Genomic DNA, 19,095 nt, shown 5'->3' on the forward strand with positions numbered 1-19,095 from the left:
AATGTGAGAACTGGATCCCCCAGGGTTGAAAACTAGAACTGGGGGAGGGTGCAAGTGGGCGAGGAATGAGAAGCGGGAAAGGAAGACAGAGGGGCAGAGGATTCCCGGGGCGAGCTTGCGGCCCTCGGAGCCCAGCACACTACCACCCAGCACGCGGCAGGCCTCAGGGAATGTCCGGCGCAGAGTCAGGCTGGGTGACACGGGAAGGACGCCGAGAGCAGGGAGTGAGTGGCGGTGGCGCCGGGTGAGGTCAGTTAAGGACACTGCCCTGATTCTGCCCCTGAGGCGTCTGGGCCAATCGGGAGCCGCCCACAGTTCCCCCAAATCATCCATTCCCTTCCCCCCCTCCCCCCCGCTCTTCAACCTCTGGCGCGGAGGCTCTTAAAGCAGAGGCAGCAGCTCTGAGATCGGGCTTCCAATCAGAGCGCGGCTCTCGGAGGTGGGCGGAACCCAAAGAAGGAGCAAGCGGGAGTACTCCCCTGCCGCCACGCCCCCACCCCGTGGCAGCCAATCGGGAGAGGCTACCGACCAGGACCTTTCCCACTCGGCCTTCCGGCGCGCCCACCTCCTCTCCTCCGCCCTCGCTCGGGGCGGTCCCGGACCCAGCGCTTCGCAAACACCGCGCGCCTTTGAGGACCCCTCCCCTCCCTGCCTCGGCGACTGGGCCCGCAACCAGAGGGCCTAAGCAGGGAGTAGAATTCATTTTCCATCCGTAACTCTCTAGGACCTGGGAAGGAATGCTCAGACCAAAGGGAAGAAGGAAACACCCCCAAATTACCATTTTCTCCGGACTGCCTGCGCCTTCCCCCTTAAGACTAAAATGGGCCTCCGTGTGTCTCTGGTCTAGAGTCTGAGTTCAAACGAGGTGTATAGGTACAACAGAAAGTCTCCAAGTCAAACACAGAAAAGGATGAAATAGGCATTCTGCAAACCTGTCCTACCTCTGCCCCAATGGTGTGGGGGCTACAATCCTCCATTAAGGGCTGTGCCAGCTACAACCAGAAGAGCTGATGTTGTAGGAGAGGAAGCAGACCCAGGGTCAGCTTGAGGGGAGGGATGCAAGGAAAGCCGGTGTTGGGAACCAAGGTAGCCTGTGGGACAGTGCCTGAGGCTGCACAGCCATGTTTCCAGTCCCTGAAGCATTTACCGTTTTACTTATTTATTGAGGCATTTGCCGTTTAAACCAGGGGCCACCTTCCTCCATCAGGTTGGTTACTCATGAACTAGTCCCCTCCCTAAAACCAATGCAGCCACTTCTTTGGCCTGAAGGAGCCAGAGGTCAGAGGTCACTATCCATACCCCTTCTTTCTGGACACCCACCAGAAAAGGTAAGCCCAGGAGCTAGGGACAGCCGAAAGGTGACCCTGGAGCAGAAATGGGGGCCAGTTGAAGGCCCCAGGAGGGAGGAAGGAGATGGGAGAAGAGTGTTATGTCATATTAAATATTTATTGTTTTCTGCAGACTGGCTTTGGAGTAACTCTCAAGCTAGGAGGGGATTAGTTAGTGTTCAAGTTTCTGAGATCTTAGGTCAAAAAGCTACAGAAAAGAAATCACTGAGTGGAAGAAAAAAAATCAATGACTTGCCTTGCCACCAATTCCAAGAGTTTAGGCTTTGTGCCTCAGGACATGGTGACAAGAGTAGAGTAAACCAGAGACTGGGACAGTGAAAGCTTTACTGGGGGAAGAGAACTTGGGTGCAGGGGCGGGGGTGAGGGGTGGTGAAACTGGGAAAATGATAAAGGCTGTTTTGGAAGCCCAGGGGGAAGTGGTCCTGGGAACCTGAAAACAAGGGGAGCCAGCTTATCCTGATGAGGCAGGGTCCGGAGAATGAAGGCAGGGTGAGGCATGTCAAGGACCTGGGAGGCAGGTGGAAAACTGGTAAGGAAACCACCGGTGAAGAAGAGTGTGGGACAGGGTACAAAAGTCCAAGAGAAGGCCGGTGGATCCCGGGGTCCGGCACATCAGAAGTTGGGCTTGTGCTTCTTGAGCTCCACCATAAGGTGATGAATGTTGATGAGCTCAGCCCGGGCAGGGAGAGCTCGGAGCTGGGGCTGAGAGAGCACCCGGTGGAAGCGATGATAGAGCTGGATCAGCTGGGTCAAAGCTCCCTGGTCAGAGAAAGTCATGGAAGGATCAGGCTGTGGGCTGGTGCTGAAGACGACATTAGGAATCAGGCTAGGGCTCATCCAGAACTTTGGGCATGCTGGTAATTGAAGCTCAAGGGTCATCTGGGCGATGCTGAGCCCAGGGAAAACCACTAGTGATGGGGGTTTGTGGGGGGAGTGAAGCCCGGGAGCCGCAAGTCACCTGGATGATACTGGTTCCATTTCTGAAGTTGGTGAAACTCCGCATTACATCCTGACTCAGAGACTCCACTGATGATTTCCAGGAACTACCAAAGCCACGGATCAGCTGAGTAACCCGGGCTAATGGCAGGAGGAAAGAGAGAGGGTGTCAGAGGAGGACTTGGTGAGGTGATCTTTGACCCCTAAGTCCTCCGCAAGGCACAGCCCTCCTCAGCATCCAAGCCCATTTTCCTATTCTACCCCGCCCCATGGAATCTGCATCCCCTCATTTTTCTTTTCCACTCCCCTTACCACTGACCCAACCACTACATCATCTTCATACCTTCTTCCCCTCGAAGTCGCTCAGCCTGTCCACGCTCAATCAAAGCCTCAGCTTCCTTCACAAATGCCACCAGACCCCCAAAAGGGGGAGACAATAACTCTTCAATGAATTCCTGTAGAAATAGACAACACACATACACAGAGTCAAGTGTCCTGGTGTCAACAGATTTCCCCACTTCTGGCATCATGACTCACCAGGTCCTCAGAATACTCCCAGAGCGAATTACATACTTGAAGACACCACTGGTCTCATAAGAGATGGGGGAAATCTCTAAGGACTCCCCCTTCTAAAAACAAAAACCAGAAAACTAAACTTGAGCTGGGAGCAGAGCAATGAGAAACTGGGATCAAGGCTGGAACCAGAGGGGTGGGCACCTGGGTGAGGCAGGGCTTCCAGAAGGCAAAGAGCCATAGAAACTGAGCCTGATGCCAGACTCAAGGGGAGAAGCAGAGCCTGGGGCTCTCGTGAGAGCCTCAAAGGGATGCTGATGTAGACAGAGGTGGATTGCATCTTTCAGCTACTGCAAAATCAGAGGCAAATCCTCTTGACAGAAAAATATCCTCAATCCAATTCTAGGCCCATACGACTCCCCCTGATTAAGACCAAGCAATGATCTCAAAGATAGAAAGGAAACTATGAGAGGCAGGAGACAATAAGCAATGGACTTAGACCTCCAAAGACTGCCAACATCAGGACCGTCAGATACACGGCAGTTGTGCGTTCTATACGAAACATTCAAAGAATTAAAAATATAGACACAAAGATGACGACTCAACAAGATTAGGAATGGACAGACTTGAAACAAAATGAAGTTTTTAAGAAACGACTTAAAAATTTTAAATGTTTTTAATTTTAAAAAGTCAACAGGTTAAACAGCAGATCAGAAATACCTGAAGAATAACAAATTGAAATTTATAATTAAAGAAATAACTTAGGGTGCAGCACAGATAGACAAGGAGATGGAGAATTTTGAGACGTTGAGAGGTACAGAAATCTAATCAGTAGGCAGTGATCACGGACGGCTACTGACATAAAAGGACCAAGAAGACATCCCGTGCCCCTGATGGAAGTACACACCACTAGCTCTCAATTATCCAGGGGGGAAAAAAACCCTAACTGCAATCTGGTCAAGCCTCTTCATCTAACTACACATTTATGGGGAAAAAGAAACAGTTCAGCCACACCATGGAATGTGATCTGCAAAATCCAGACTGTACGTTATTCTACATGACAAATGACTCAGTTTCTTCCACAGATAAATTGCAGAGGAGGGGAGCAAAGGTGGAAGGGCACTCTATAAGAGACATATGTATGGACCATCCATGGAGGCTGATTTGAACCATAAAAACCATTTATAACTAGGAAAATCTGAACACTAGCTCTTTTAAGTAAGATCATTTTTTTAAAGTGTAATAATATGTTGTGGTTTTTAAAACACATCCTGATACAGATGAAGTGATGATGTATAAGATTTAATTCCAAATAACTAGGGATGGGGCGCCTGGGTGGCTCAGTTGGCTGAGTGTCTGCCTTCGGCTCAGGTCATGATCCCGGGGTCCTGGGATTGAGCCCCACGTCCAACTCCCTGCTCAGCAGGGAGCCTGCTTCTCTCTCCCTCTGCCCCTCCCCCTGCTTGTGCTCTCTTTCTCTGTCAAATGAATGAATAAAATCTTTAAAAAAAACACAACAACTGGGGGGCAGGCATGGGAGGATGAGCAATGGGTGCTGACAGAGGTGAAATAAAACTATGAGTATTATTGATTGAAGATCTGGGATGGTACCTGGGGGTGTCACCCCTGGGGGATGGCACCTGGGGGGTCCACTTTGCTATGCTCTATATTAGCATGTGCATTTGAAATTTCCCACAATAAAAAGTTAAAATTGGAGTGCCTGGCTGGCTGAGTCGGTAGAGCGTGCGACTCTTGATCTTGGGGTTGAGTTCAAGCCCCACACTGGGTGTAGAGATTGCTTGAAAATAAAATATTTAGGGGCACCTGGGTGGCTCAGTCAGTTAAGCAGCTGCCTTCGGCTCAGTTCATGATCCCAGGGTCTTGGGATCGAGCCCTACATCGGGCTCCTTGCTCAGCAGGGAGCCTGCTTCTCCCCGTCTGCTGCTCCCCCTGCTTGTGCTAGCTCTCTCCCTCTCTCTCTGTCAAATAAATAAATAAAATCCTTAAAAAATAAATAAAATAAAACCTTTTAAAAATTAAAATTAAAAAAATAGAAGGGCTGAATTAAAGTGGGAGGGGGAACCCACAAAAACAAGAAAACCAAGCTAGACAGAATGATCTGGTAAGTGAAACCTTTAAAACAAACTACTTCCATTCAAAAATGAAATCTTTGGGGTGCCTGAGTGGCTCAGTTGGTTAGGCGTCCAGCTCTTGATTTTGGCTCAGGTCATGATCTTGGGGTCATGGGATAGAGCCCTGTGTGGGGCTCAGCGTGGAGCCTGCTTGGAATTCTCTCTCCCTCTCCCTCTGCTCCTCCCCCCACCCCCACTTTCTCTCTCTCTCTCTTAAAATTAAAAAAAAATTTTTTCCACTCTTCCCACAAAACACCCACTTATATCCACTGAAGAATGTCAGGTAATTAATATGAGACTGGGGAGACATTCCCAAGAATGGATCTTTCTATAATTGAGGGATCTTCACTTGTAATGTCATTTTGAACAGAGATTAGCCAAATTCAACCTATTCCAGTTGCCCGAAGGCAATAACCCACTCTTAACAATATAACACGGGGGGCACAAGGAGTATACCCCAAAGGGCAGTTCAGCTAAGAGAGATGAGCTGTCCTAACGCAGTAGCCATGACTCACATGTAGCTATCAATCACTTGAAATGGCTTAGTCATAACTGAAATGTGCTGTAAGTATACAATACATGCCAAACTTCAAAGACTTCATACGGGAAAAAATGTAAATAAATAATTACCAACTTTTTATTGGCTACATGTTGAAGTAATGATATTTTGAATATAGCAGGTTAAATAAAATATATTAAGTTCATCCCATCTATTTCTTTTTACTGTCTGAAAGGCAGCTACTAGAAAATTTAAAATTACTTAAGTGGCTCCTATTTGTGGCACATATTGTATTTCTATTGGACAGCAGTGGTCTAGACTTGGAAGCTTTCTTTACGCTAACAAGTAAGAGAGAATGTTCAGGAAAAATAAAAATAAAAAAAGAATGTTCTGAGAGCTGAGGAGCCGGCCAGAGGGAAAGAGTGCACTGGGCTTTGGCTAGCAATTTTTCCCACACCGTATCAAGAAGCAGCCCACCAAAAAGGTCTGAGAGCACTGATGCCAGCTGGCTCCCCACCTGGGCAAATCTCATAGCACCTCGGTTGCTCTCAGCAGAGTCCACCGGTTTAAGAGAATTGCAGTTCTGAAGGCAGAACTGCCATTCCCTCAGGTCATGATCTCAGGGTCCTGGGATCAAGACCCACATCGAGCCCCACATCAGGCTCCCTGCTCAGTGGGGAGCCTGCTTCTCTCTCTCCCTCTGCCCCTCCCCCTGCTTGTGCTGTCTTGCTCTATCTCTCAAATTAATAGATAAAATCTTAAAAAAAAAAAAGATACAGCTGTGAATTTTCCCAAATTAATGAAAAAGATAAATTCAAAGACCCAAGAAATGCAAGATACCAAACAAGATAAAGAGAAACCCACATCCAAACATATTGTGGTAAAACTTCACTATACCAAAGAAAAAAGGGATATTTAAGAGCAGTCAGAAGGAACAGACTGCCGTTTAGAACAACAGCAGGCATCTCCGCAGCAATAAGGTAACAGTGGAAAATCATCTTCTAAATGTTGAGAGAAAAAAAACTTAGAATTTGACAGTAAGCCAACAAAACTATCTTTTTCTAACAAAGATAAAGGCATTTATATAAAAACAAAAATGAGGTTTACTACCAACAAACTTTCACAGAAATATTTCTGTAGGATTTACTTCATGAAGAAGAAAAATGACCCCAAAAAGATAATTTGAATTTTAAAAAGGAATAGTGAACTGGGAAACATGCATGGAAATCCAGATAAATGTTGTCACTATAAAATGGCAATAATTAAAAGTAGAACAGAAGGGCGCCTGGGTGACTCAGTTGGTTAAGGGTCTGCCTTTGGCTCAGGTCATGATCCCAGGTTCCTGGGATCAAGCCCCATGTCAGGCTCCTTGCTCAGCCTAGAGTCTGATTCTCCCGCTCCCTACATCCTCCTCCCCTCCCCTGCTCATGTTTCCTCTCTTTTTCAAATAAATAAATAAAAGCGTAAGGAAAAAAAAGGAGAACAGAAATAAAATACTGGTCAATAATTAGCATGGAAGGCAGAAGGCGGAGGAACGACTGGAGCATTAAAGTATTTTCAATGTTTTAAAGTCTACATATTGTTTGGGAGAGCAGTTAAATATTAAGTTTAAATGTTAAGATAAACATGCAAAGAAGAAGTTAAAGGACAAATTCTAAAAGAAAGGAATACAAAATCCAAACAGTCAGAAAAAAACACGTAGTAAGAAAAACAAAGGCAAAAACTACAACACACACAGGACAAGCAGAAAACTAAAGACAGTAGGGGCGCCTGGGTGGCACAGTTGGTTAAGCATCCGACTCTTGGTTCTGGCTCAGGTCGTGATCTCTGGGTGGTTAAGATCAAGCCCTGCAGCCAGCTCCACGCTCAGCGTGGAGTCTGCTTGAGATTCTCTCTCCTTCTCCCTCTGCCCCTCCTGCTTGTGCACTCTCACTCTCTCTCTCTCTCAAAATAAATACGTAAATCTTAAAAAGAAAACAAAAACTAAAGATGGTAGAAAAAAGTCCAAATGTAACATTAATCATCATAAAAACAAACAGATTAAATCACAAATTAAAAGGCACATAACACAATTTTTAAAAAATTCCAGCTATACACTATTTATAAAAGACTTAAAATGTGAAAACATAAAAAGTCTGAAAGTAGAAGAATGGAGATAAATTAACAGGCAAATATTAACCAAACTAAAGCTGACAGAGCTCTGTTAGTATCAGACATAACAGGCTTTAAGACAAAATTATTAGGGCTAAAGTGGGTCATTATATCATTACAAATACTTCAAGTCACCAGTAAGAGCTAATGATTCTAACCTTTTAGGAATTCAGATAAAATAAGCTGAAACTATATAAAGGAAATGTTGATAGAACTGCAGTGAAAAAGTGACAAATCTATAAATTTCAAAACATATCTCTCAACTATTGATAAGTTAAGCACACACAAAAATAATCAGTAGAGATATAGATAATATGAACAATACAATTAAAAGGCTAGGAATTCCACACTTAGCAATTAAAGAATACACATTCTTCTCAAACACACATGGAACATTTACAAAAGTTGATCACGTAACTAGGCCACAAGTGAATCTAAACAAATTTCCAAAAATCAGCACCAAAAAACTACGTTCTCCATCCACAATGCAATTAAATTAGACATTAATAACAAAAAGATAAATAAGAAAACTACTTTTAGAAATTTTAGAACACTCCAAAAAAATCTCATGGATCAAAGAAAAAATAAGTGAAATATACAAATTCTTAGGCCTGAATTATTTTATTTTTATTATTATTTTAGAACTGAATTATTTTAAAAATGCTACATATTCAAACCTGCAGAATTCAATAAAAGCAGTAATCTGAGGGAATTCCATTGTTTTAAATCTCCAAGGATGCTTTTGCTGGCAAGTTCTATGAAACCTTTCAAGGAAGAGATCATTTTAATCTTAAGTCTTTCAGAATAAAAAACAAAGAAGGTATACTTCCTTTCCACCTCCTTCTACAAATCCAGCATGACTTTGGTACCAAAATCACGCAAGGGTACTACAAGAAAAGAAAATCAACGGCCAATAAAACCTATGCACAAAGAAGCAAAAATTCTAAATGAATTAGACCAAATCCAGAATGGTTTATTCTAAAATCTACAAATGTTATAAACCATAAAATTGATAAAGAACAAAAATCAAATAATTACCTCAACCACTGCTGAAAAAGCACACATTCTTAATCAAAAATTCAATGATTTTTTTTATTAAAAATAACTCTTGGCATACTAGGAACTGAATACAACTGTTGGTGAGGATGTGGAGAAAAAGGAGCCCTCATGCACTGTTGGTGGGAATGCAAGCTGGTGCAGCCGCTGTGGAAAATAGTATGGAGGTTCCTCAAAAAATTAAAAATAGAATCACCATATGATTCAGTAATTCTACTACTGGGTATTTACCCAAAGAAGACAAAAACACTAATTTGAAAAGACATAGGCACCCCTATGTTTATTGCAGCCTTATTTACAATAGCCAAGATATGGAAACAACCAAAGTGTCCATCGATAGATGAACAAAAATGTGGTATGTATATACAATGGAATATTAGCCATAAAAAATAAGTGAAATCTTGACATTGCAATGACATGCTGAATCTAGAAGGTATAATAAGTGAAAAAAGTAAGCCAGAGAAAGACAAATACCATATGATTTCACTCATATGTGGGATTTAAGAAACAAAACAAAGTAAAACAAGAGACAAACCAAAAATCAGACTCTTAAATACAGAGAACAAACTGGTGGCTGCCCAAGCAGGTAGGTGGGGGATGGGTGAAATAGATAAAGGGGATTAAGAGTACGCTTATCTTGAGCACTGAGAAATGTATACAATTGTTGAATCATCATATTGTACACCTGAAACTAATATAACACTGTATGTTAAATTATACTTGAATTTAAAAAAATGAATTACTGATATGTAATGAAAAATAGTAATAATAATAACTTGGCATACTAGGGGCTGAGAAGAATTTTCTTAACTTGAGAAAGGGTATCTATAAAAAGCCTATAAAACAAGACTATAAAAAATTTTCTTAAACTGAGAAAGAGTAGCTATAAAACAGCAATATTACTCTTACGGGGAAATGACGAAGGAATTCCTTTTAAAATTAGGAAAAGATAAGGGTTCTCACTATCATCACTTCCACTCAACTATTCCACTTTGTGCTGGAGGTATCAGCCAGTACAGTAAGAAAATAAAGACATAAGAAATTAAAGACTTAAGAACTAGAAAGTTAGAACTAAAATTCTCATGCCTACATAGAATCACACACATAATCTCCAGAAATGTTATTAGAAATAGTAAGTTAAGGAGGTGTTATGTTTTATATACAAAAACCAATAGCATTTCTATCAGCAGTTCAAACAAGAAGAAAATTTCTTTCTAAAATGATAATATTTAAGTATCAACAGTTTATTTAAAGGACAAATTCCAAAAGAATAGATCAGAAAGTCTGAACAATTAGAAAGAAAAAAAGCAGTAATTATTCCTAGTAATTCCTAGTACTCCTCGTAATTATTCCTAAATAAATATGGATTTATTCCTAATAAGAATAACTACAGTAACAACTCCTAGCACACTAGGGATTGCGAAGAATTTTCTTAACCAGATAAAAGGCATCTACAAAAACACTCACAACAGCATTGCTCCTAATGGGGAAATGATGAAAGCATTCCCTTTAAAATCAGGAACAGGATAGGGGTTCTCACTATTACCCTTCTATTCAATTGCTCAACATTGGCAAAGAGATCCTAGCCAGAACAGTAGGAGATCAAAGATGTAAGAAATTAGAGGCAAAGGATTAGAGAGGATTTATTTACTCCTAGGAGGATGAAATCTGCATATTACACCTACCTAGGAATAACTCTGACAAAGATTTGCAATGTCTTTGTGCTGAAAATTATAAAAGGTTATCAAAAGGCATTATAAAATATCTTAAAAAATGGGAAGCACATGGTCATGGACAATAAGTTTCAATATCAAAAACCATCAATTCTTCCAAATCGATCCAAATTGATCAACGCGATTTCAATCAAAATCCTTAAAGTTTTTTCAATGTGAAAACTTACAAGCTGACAATACAATTTATATAAAAAATCAAGAGGCCAATAAGAAGATACTCCTGAAAAAGGTGGAATTTACATAATTATAAAGCATAATAATTAAAACTCCACTGCAGGTTAGACAAATTGATCAATGGAATAGAATAGAGGCAAGACATACATCTTTATAGTTTTCTATGTGACAGAGGCACAATGCAGATCAAATGGAGAAAGAAAGTGATTTTCGATAAATGGTTCTGTGCCCATTATTATCTATATATAAAATATTAGATTCCTACCTCATATCATACATAAAAACAATTCCAGGTAAATTTAGAGCTTAGACATAAAAAAGCAAAATTTTATAACATTAAGAAAAAAATGTAGTATATTTTTCTGACCTTGGGATAATATGAGATTTCTTACATGAGACAGAAAAATCAAGAAAAGATCAGTAAAGTCAATCATATTAAAATTAAGAATTTGTCCACCATAAAACAACATAAAAAAATAAAAATAAAAAATAAATAAAAAGATAAAGCACTGAAAGATATCTGCAACTTACATAATCAAAAGACTGGTTTCATAAACAGAACATATGAAAAAACTCTTAAAAATCAAAAAGAAATAAAAAACTTTTCTCCATCTACATGCACTAAAAGACTAATTGTTCACAAAACAATTCTCACAGTAGCAAAAAGCTAGAAATAATCCAAATGTCCATCTGCAGAATACATTATATTCACACAACATGAAATTATATAAAGTGAGGGGCGCCTGGGTGGCTCAGTCGTTAAGTGTCTGCCTTCGGCTCAGGTCATGATCCCAGGGTTCTGGGATTGAGCCCCGCATTGGGCTCCCTGCTCAGCGGGAAGCCTGCTTCTCCCTCTCCTACACCCCCTGGCTTGTGTTCCCTCTCTCTCTGCCTCTCTCTGTGTCAAATAAATAAATAAAATCTTTAAAAAAATGAAGTATTAAAAAAGAAACAAAGAAATTATATAAAGTGAAAAAGAATAAGCTGCAGCCATATGTCATAATACGACAATGCTGGAAAAATTATGCATGAAAAAATCCTGTGATTGTTTTTATGTCATTAAAAAATAAAACTAAATGGGGGCGCCTGGCTGGCTCAGTGGATAGAGCCTGCGACTCTTGGTCTCGGGGTCGTGAGTTCCAGCCCCATGTTGGACATGGAGACTACTTTAAAAAAGTAAATAAATAAATAATAAAAATTTTAGAAGTGAATAAATAAAACTAAGTAATCATTGTTTTGTCATACTTAAAGCTGTATTTTTAAAAGCAAAAGCATGATAAACACAATATTTAGGTCAAGGAGAGACTTAAAATCGTGACTAGCAAGGAAATGGGGTGAGGAAGAATTCATTGATGCTGGTTATCGCCAAGGTATGTGGGGGGTTCAGGGACATGTGTATCGTTAAAAAAACACAAAAGAAAATAAAATAGACCAAGAGTTCCAATTCTGTGTACCTGAAGCCCTTTAACTGCCACTCCCTACACACACACACACACACACACACACACACACACACAGAACTGAAAGTAGCATACAAGACTGTCCCTCTCCTCTTCTTCACCCCCCTACCTGTGTCCGAGCATTGAGCAGCTGCTGGAAACTCTCAACCTCCTTGCTGTCATCTGCAGCCCGCTCCTAAGAGAAGACAAATGGAAACCTCAAATGTGGGGAGAAGCAGTCCTTCACTTCAGGATATCCCCTTCCTTCCACATTTACTGTGCTTGTCCAGGCAATGGGCCAGACACCAAGAATAATACACGGAACAAGACAACATCATCTCTGTCCTCCCAGAGCACCCAGAGCAGTGGGGGAAGCCAAACTCTGGGTAGGGAGGAAGGGAGACGCGGTGTCTGTACCATCAGCACGCCCAGCATCATGTCATAGTTGTTGATCAGAAACACAAGCTGCTCCTTCCTTGAGGAGAACTCGGCTGCCACTCGGAGGACAAAATTCTCCACTTCCACCTGGAAAAGCCAGAAGGAAGAGGTGACACGAGGAGGCAGGAGCACACGGCCCTCTTCACACTCCAGGCCACCGTGGCAGCCCAGTCGCCGGGAAGTCTCTCCCGCCCACCCTCACCTGTAGCTGTCCCAGCAGCTGCATTGTCCGTTCATTGGGAATTGTCTGGTTGATGCTGACAAGCGCAGATGAGAACTCTGCATATCGGCGTGTGATCTGGGGGAAAGGGGAAGAAAATCACACCAGCCCCTGGCCCAACCAACACAACCTCCCAAGACCCTAGGACCTAGCCAATCAACTTCTGTGACTCCCACCCCCAAGCCCTCTAACCAACGGTGCCTGATTCACCCTGAGTTCACACATACTCCCAGACTGCCTTCCGCACACAGTGTGCCCCCCTATCCAGCCAGGCCCACACACAACTGGCAACGTGGCCAAACCCCACAGTGAAGTTAAGAGCCCTGCCTTTCAGGAACCCCTTGGTTACCCTTGCCCTCTCTCACATAGTGGGGCCGAGTATCCAGCCCCCCAAGGCGCTGAGGGTCAGTGCTTCGGACACTCTGGACATTCATCTCCAGGATCAGCTCAAATCGTGGCCACAGCAAGGCAAGAACCTGCTCCCAGTACCTGCAAGCTTAAGCAGAATCAGAGATCAGCTGGCGAGAAATGGGGGGGGGGGGGGTCATGATGAGCACTGGGTGACACATAGAACTGCTGAATCACTGTATCATACACCTGAAACTAACAGAACACTGTATGTTAACTGGAATTAAAATAAAAACTTAAAAGGCCAAAAAGAAATGTGGGGGGATGGGAGTCGGGTTTCTGTGGGGGAACCGAATTAACAGGCTGGTGGAGGCAGGACTGGTAAGAAAGGTGAGTCAGAAAGCAGTACTGTCCCCAGGCAGATGAACAGGAGTTAAGAGTCAGGGTGTCGGGTCAGTAGCAGCCCAAAGGTCAGGGCAGCGTCATGTAAGACCAAGGGTTCAAGGTCAGTGGGGCATCAAGGACCAGAGCTCAGCGACCTGTCCAGGGCAGGAACATCCCTCTTCGCTGCAATGTTGCGGAACCGGAGGACAATGTGGATACAGAGAAAAACAGCGATGGCATCATAGCAGTCCGTGAGATAGGATTCCAGGTGTTTCTATGATTCAGGGACAAACAGAGCATTGGAAAAGGATGTACACTACTCTGTCATTCCCAGTGGCTATGGACAAATGCATGTGCTCCCCTGGGGATGCAGCACTGGGAGGGAAGGGAGTGAGCTCTCAGGAGATGCACCCTCCTTCCTTGTCCACTGGCCACTAAGGTGGTCCTGCTGCCTTACCCATAAGGATCTATGCTCACAAGCCCAACATAGCAGAAGTCAGGGCTGAGCACCATTTTGGGGGCCCTTAGTTTTCAGATGCTACTAGCTGGATGTGGGTCAATAGTAGGGGTAGCCTCAGGGACCCCAAGCTTTGAGGGTTTCATGTGCTCTCTGAGTACAAAGCTTAGACATTTTAGAATGAGGGGGTCCTGGTTTCAGTACCACCAGAGCTATGACCCCACTATGGTGCTGCAGAGGACTGAGAACAAAGGGATCCAAGAGCACAGGAGCTGGGGATCTTACCAGGGTCATGCCGAGCGTGCGACCCATGACAGCATGGAAGAGGTCGTGTGCAGCCGAGCCAGACACAACAAAGAATTCACAGATGAAAAGATATTCACGGCAGGAATTGTCTAGGAGAGCGTAGTGCTGGCTGCGGAAGAGGGCCTCGAATGGATACTAGGATGGGAGAGGTGAATAAGAGGAATGGAAGGGAAGGACCCCAACACTGACTCCCATAGATATCGCTGGAAAAATCAATGAGCCTGGGTAATGAGAGCTCAGGAGGCCCTTCCCATCTAACCCAAGTGCAGGCTATGAAGGAGCATCCTGAATGGGTACTGAAAGGGGGAGGGGGACAAGGGGCACAAGAGAAGAACCCACCCCCACCTGCTCTTACTATGCCACCCACCTCCACAACCTGCCTTATGACATTCCCCTCAGCCAGTCTCTCCCTCTATATGCCCTGAAGTCAATGGTCTCAACCCTCTTCACATCTCAGAACACTTGGGAGACCTAAGAAAGCCCACTCCCAGTTCTAAGGGGATTGCTACAGGGGACTGGAGGGTGGGAAGCTTTGCCCAGAGATCTGGCTTCCCCCACCCACGCTTGGCATTCCCTCATGACCAACTCTTGTTCCTTCTCCTACCCTCTGTTCTCCCCGCTGGGCGGTGTGGGGCACCAGGATGGGGGCCTCCAGTTCAGTGGGGGAGATGACAGAACCACGGGTCCCCAGGGTGAAGATGGTGTTCCTGCTGCGGAGGGATGGCTTCGAAAAGAATCGTGAAGGGTCCAGAGTCAGGGAAAACAATAAGATCACAACTGTGACAGACTCAGAGGGTCAGTACCTTCAGGGACTGCAGGCAGCCAGACACAGCCCTAGATGTCCCTCCTTCCCAGTACCAGGGCCCCACTCCCCCTGACACCTGGGAATAGGCTTAGGAGAGCTTCTACTCTCCCTGACATCATATGCAAAACTGTCAAAAAGACATGTGCTTTTTTCTGGGCAGGGGGCTGTAGCCTGTATCACATTCTCAAAGGTTTTGGTCCCAGAGAAAAAGGCAAAAAGCAGTGTCTTTGAGGCACCCTCACTGTCAAGGACTAGCAGGTGGGTTCCTCAGCTCTAGGATATCTTTCTTTGCTGTATCTTCTACACCCATTAGATCATCCTTCTCAGCGACTTCCTCATACTAGGAAAAAAGAGAAAAGAGAACTGGTAACCATCTCTTCCCATGGTTTGATAAAAAGTTTTTTCACACTGTCTGGCCTCGCCCAGGGGTGGTCCCTCTTCCCAGCCCACGTGCCTAGGAATGCTCTCTCTTTGGCCTCACCTGCACCTTCATGAGCCGGCCCAGGTAAGAGCGATAGTAAGACAGGTAGATCTTGCTCAGTGTTTCCACATACTCATCCCTGATCTCCTTTGCTGTTGCTCGTTCATTGCCTAGCAGAAACTGATAGAAGAACCTGGGGGGGCCAGGGACAAGTCAGTCTCCCCACCTCCCCCAAGAAAGCAGACACTACTACACTGGGTGGCTCGACAGCTCAGAGGTCATCCCGAGCCCCTCCTTCAGGCAGTGACCTGTACTTCAGCAGGGCCGTCTGGGGGATCTGATAGTTGGTCATTGGTTTTCTGAAGGAATAAATCTTCTGAAGGATGAACTCTCGGATCTTTGTCACCGCCTAGACAGGGGGACCAGATACAAGGCATGAAGCTGCAACCTTATGACTGAGAAACAGTGGGGGAAGTGCCACATGTTAAATATAGGAAGATGGAGAGTGGAGAGTATCTCTTCAGTATTTCTGAAAATTTTCAGGGGAACCCAGAGACATGAAGATGAGCTCTGCCAGGTAAAGGCAGGGTGAAGTTCTTGGGGACAGGCTACAGTGAACACTGCCAGGGAAACCCAGGTTGTGTCAGGGATGCTGGTTCTAGTAATCTCTGGGGTATTGTCCCCACCCCTCACCTTGACCCGGAGCCGGTCGAGGATGCCTCTGACATCGGCACAGGCCGCCGTCCCTCTAGCCTCCTGCTCTCGGACTGCAGCTGCCTTGGCATCCAGCTCTTGCAGCTGCTCCAGGAACCTGGGCTCTGTCACTGGTGCCTCCAGAATTGCCCTGGGTAGCAGGGGCAGGTGGAAGGGGTTAGGAGGGAGACCTGGACATCGCTAGACCCCAAACCATATCCCTTACATCCAGCCTGTTGCCTCTCCCTTCTTATGCTAAATCATGTAGTCAGGATATATGTACAAAGTTTTCTGTTCCTGAACCTCCCCTCTGCCCCACGCCCATAAGCCCTGAACCCCCAACTAAATGCCTGACCCTGGATAATTCCTAATATTGGATGCCTAAAGCATGCATCAAGGTTGAATTGTCAACCCACCCATCAGTTTCTGGAAGGCACTTGATGACCTGAAGCTGGAAACCCATGTGGTTAAGCAGGGAGAAGTCACCCTAGCCCATCTACCTGCTATAGACATTGTGACTCTTCTAACTAGCAACTCACGTGATCAGAGCAGAGGGCACTATCAGACCATCGACAAGTTCCCCAAGTTTTCCCCGAACTGCTTGGCGGTTTCGAAGCCGAATGTTCATGGCTCCTGACTGTTCCTGCAGTGTCCGGATCTCAGAGCTGATAGAGCTGAGGTCACTCTGAAAAGCTCCCAACATCTGCTCCATGCGCTGGGGGTAGGACAGAAGATGTTGCTGGAGCACCACAGGGCTGGCAGGGGACAAATGGCCCATCTACGTCTACTGGTAAAGTCTTCAGTATCAGTCCATGAGGGTAGCAGGTGATGAGGTAAGAGGTACCCCAAAGGTCACTGGCAAATAACATTAGTATGCAGTAACAACAAAAAAAGGCTGTTGAGGTCTTCCTGAAAGTGAATCTAACTATCCCCACCTGAGGCTGATGACCTAAAGAATGACACCAGAGACCATGGTCTGGTCCAGGGTTATTAGAGGTCACAGGTCATGGTTACTAACCTCAAGAACAGCATCACAGGCTGTGATCTGGTTGTGTAGAGACGCTATGTTCTCACTCTCTTGGATATCTGACCCACAAAAGTCAAGGGGCCTCACTATAAAGTTGGAGATTCTCAGACCTGCAGGACCACTCCAATTTTTCCCTGTGATGACAGAAACCTCAGAGAAAAGATGTCAGCCCCCGCTGGGCTGCCTGCACCTGCTCCACAAAATCCCTATTTTAATAACATCACCCTTTTTCTCTACTGGAGGATACAATCCCGGATGGATTTCTGCTCAATCTGCTGTAGCTCCAGCTCAACCTGCTTTGAATAGTGACGGAGATCCACACCCTGGGAGAACATAAACATGACAGGTTAGCAGAAAGTCACAGTGAAGAGACACCGGGACAGAATAACAAAGGACTACGGGTGAGATACTGGGGTAATACTGTAAGAGTGAGAGACTGTTTCTTTTTTTTTCTTCTTTGAGGGGAGGGTAAGTGGAGGGGCAGATCAGTAGAGCAGAAAGCCTCACCGTTTTAAGAGCTTCCTTTACTAACTCATCCTCCAGATTTGCCTGAATGTGAACTGGAAATAGAAGTTTATCATAAGGTCCCGCTCCACAGCGCCCTCTCCCGCAAATGAACATCTGTACACCAATCCCTGCCTTATTACTTCCAGCCCCCATGCCTCTCTAATCATAAGCAGTCTGCATCCACCTCATGCCATCACTTACCATCCACTTCATCCAGGATGAATTCATCAGAGGAGATGTCCAATTCTCCAAGTTGTAATGGCTCCTGAAGCCCAGGACCACCCCCCTGGAGAGGGAAAAGTTAATGGGAAAGGACAAGAAAGAGACAGCGAGAACAAATATAATGGGATAATCCACAAACCTTCAGGGGTGGGGGAAGGTGGGGACAGACTGGGCTTTTACTGAGAGCCACAGGTACTGAATCAAAAAATTCCAAGAGTCTCACACTACCCAATCTAGTACTTGGGGCTTCTGGGTAGGGAATATGACAAAGGGACTTGCAAGCCACCAAGAGAGCACAGGTGTCCCAATGAGGAAAATCAGGGGTTGCAGAGAATAGAGCAGAACTTACAGTTGAATGTAGGATACCCAGGCTCCTGCTATCTTAGGTGTTCTATCACAGTCCCTGTGGGGATCACCAGCCCTTCTAGAAATGTCTGCTAACAGTGTTTACCTGCGTGCCAGGTGCCATCTTTCATACACTCATTCATCTAATCCTAACCAACAACCTATATGGTTAAGTCTTACTATTTCCTTCACTTTATAGTGTGGAAAGTATGACACAGAGAGTTGGCCAACTTGCCCAAAGACACACAGCGTGCAAGAGACGAAGGTGGAATCGAAACCCAGGCAATCTGATTATAACCCACGTTCTTAACTTTAACACTACATTGCTTCTCTATTCTGCCACACAATCTGGAAGTTAATTGAAATTCTTCCCCTGGAACCTGACTGTCGGCCGTTCTGATTCCCTCTCAGACTCAGGCCCGATCCCAAGGAGGGATATGGAAAGCCACACAGGTAGCATCACCGGTAGCAGCCGCGCCCCCACCCCTGCGCCTGAACCCAGCCCAGGCCTTTCTGACGCGAGGACCACCGGACAAGACTCCGCAAGAGAAATAGTCCCGCGTTCTCACCAGCGGGCCCTCCTCCTCCTCCATATCTGAGGTCCCGGCTCGCAACATCAGCTCTCGGGCAGCAGCCGCCATGGTCGCAGCAGCGGCCATTCCGCGCAGCCTCACTTCCGGCAGCTGTCAGTCGCTGTGAGTCCGTCCCTGGGGTGGACCAACAAATCCTAGAGGGTCTTGCAGAGCGCGAAACCGTTCCCAGATATTTGAATTAAGTTGTTTGACTCCAGCCTTCCCCTTTCAGCTTAACTTCACCCAATTGCAAACGGGAATTGGACGCCTTAAGCACAATCTCACCCCGGAACCTTTGCTGCTCTCACTCCCAAGAACTTTACGAACTGTATAGAGAGACCGTACCGGAAGTTGTAGCGACGAGTAGA

At 45.1% G+C, this 19,095-nt stretch overlaps 1 protein-coding gene across 1 annotated transcript; it reads right to left on the bottom strand.

Annotated features, from left to right (window-relative positions):
- Positions 1-1,427: 1,427 nt before the first annotated feature.
- On the bottom strand, positions 1,428-19,046 carry VPS52 (VPS52 subunit of GARP complex). Its single transcript, XM_045795517.2, has 20 exons — positions 18,725-19,046; positions 17,790-17,874; positions 17,589-17,641; positions 17,329-17,404; positions 17,073-17,140; positions 16,594-16,769; positions 16,055-16,205; positions 15,670-15,770; positions 15,422-15,554; positions 15,223-15,280; positions 14,740-14,873; positions 14,115-14,270; positions 13,528-13,646; positions 13,006-13,129; positions 12,623-12,718; positions 12,400-12,507; positions 12,113-12,178; positions 2,629-2,740; positions 2,308-2,426; positions 1,428-2,108 (listed from the first exon to the last, which is right to left on the bottom strand). The coding sequence occupies exons 1-20, from the start codon at positions 18,812-18,814 to the stop codon at positions 1,962-1,964; spliced, it is 2,172 nt and encodes a 723-aa protein (XP_045651473.1). The 5' UTR covers positions 18,815-19,046; the 3' UTR covers positions 1,428-1,961.
- Between the last annotated feature and the right edge of the window lie 49 nt (positions 19,047-19,095).

This window comes from Ursus americanus, chromosome 32 (genome assembly GCF_024610735.1).
Source record: "Ursus americanus isolate L20-20 chromosome 32, mUrsAme1.1.p, whole genome shotgun sequence".
In the NCBI taxonomy this organism is placed as follows: domain Eukaryota; kingdom Metazoa; phylum Chordata; class Mammalia; order Carnivora; family Ursidae; genus Ursus; species Ursus americanus.

What these genes read in the sequence shown, in the direction of transcription:
- VPS52 (XM_045795517.2), bottom strand. Translation starts at nt 18,814, where the DNA reads ATGGCCGCTGCTGCGACCATGGCGGCTGCTGCCCGAGAGCTGATGTTG. An exon ending in TCGACCGGCTCCGGGTCAAG is followed by an intron (nt 15,771 to 16,054) that starts GTGAGGGGTGGG and finishes CCCCCTGTCTAG; the next exon opens with GCGGTGACAAAGATCCGAGA. An exon ending in GATGTTCCTGCCCTGGACAG is followed by an intron (nt 13,130 to 13,527) that starts GTCGCTGAGCTC and finishes TTAAGCTTGCAG; the next exon opens with GTACTGGGAGCAGGTTCTTG.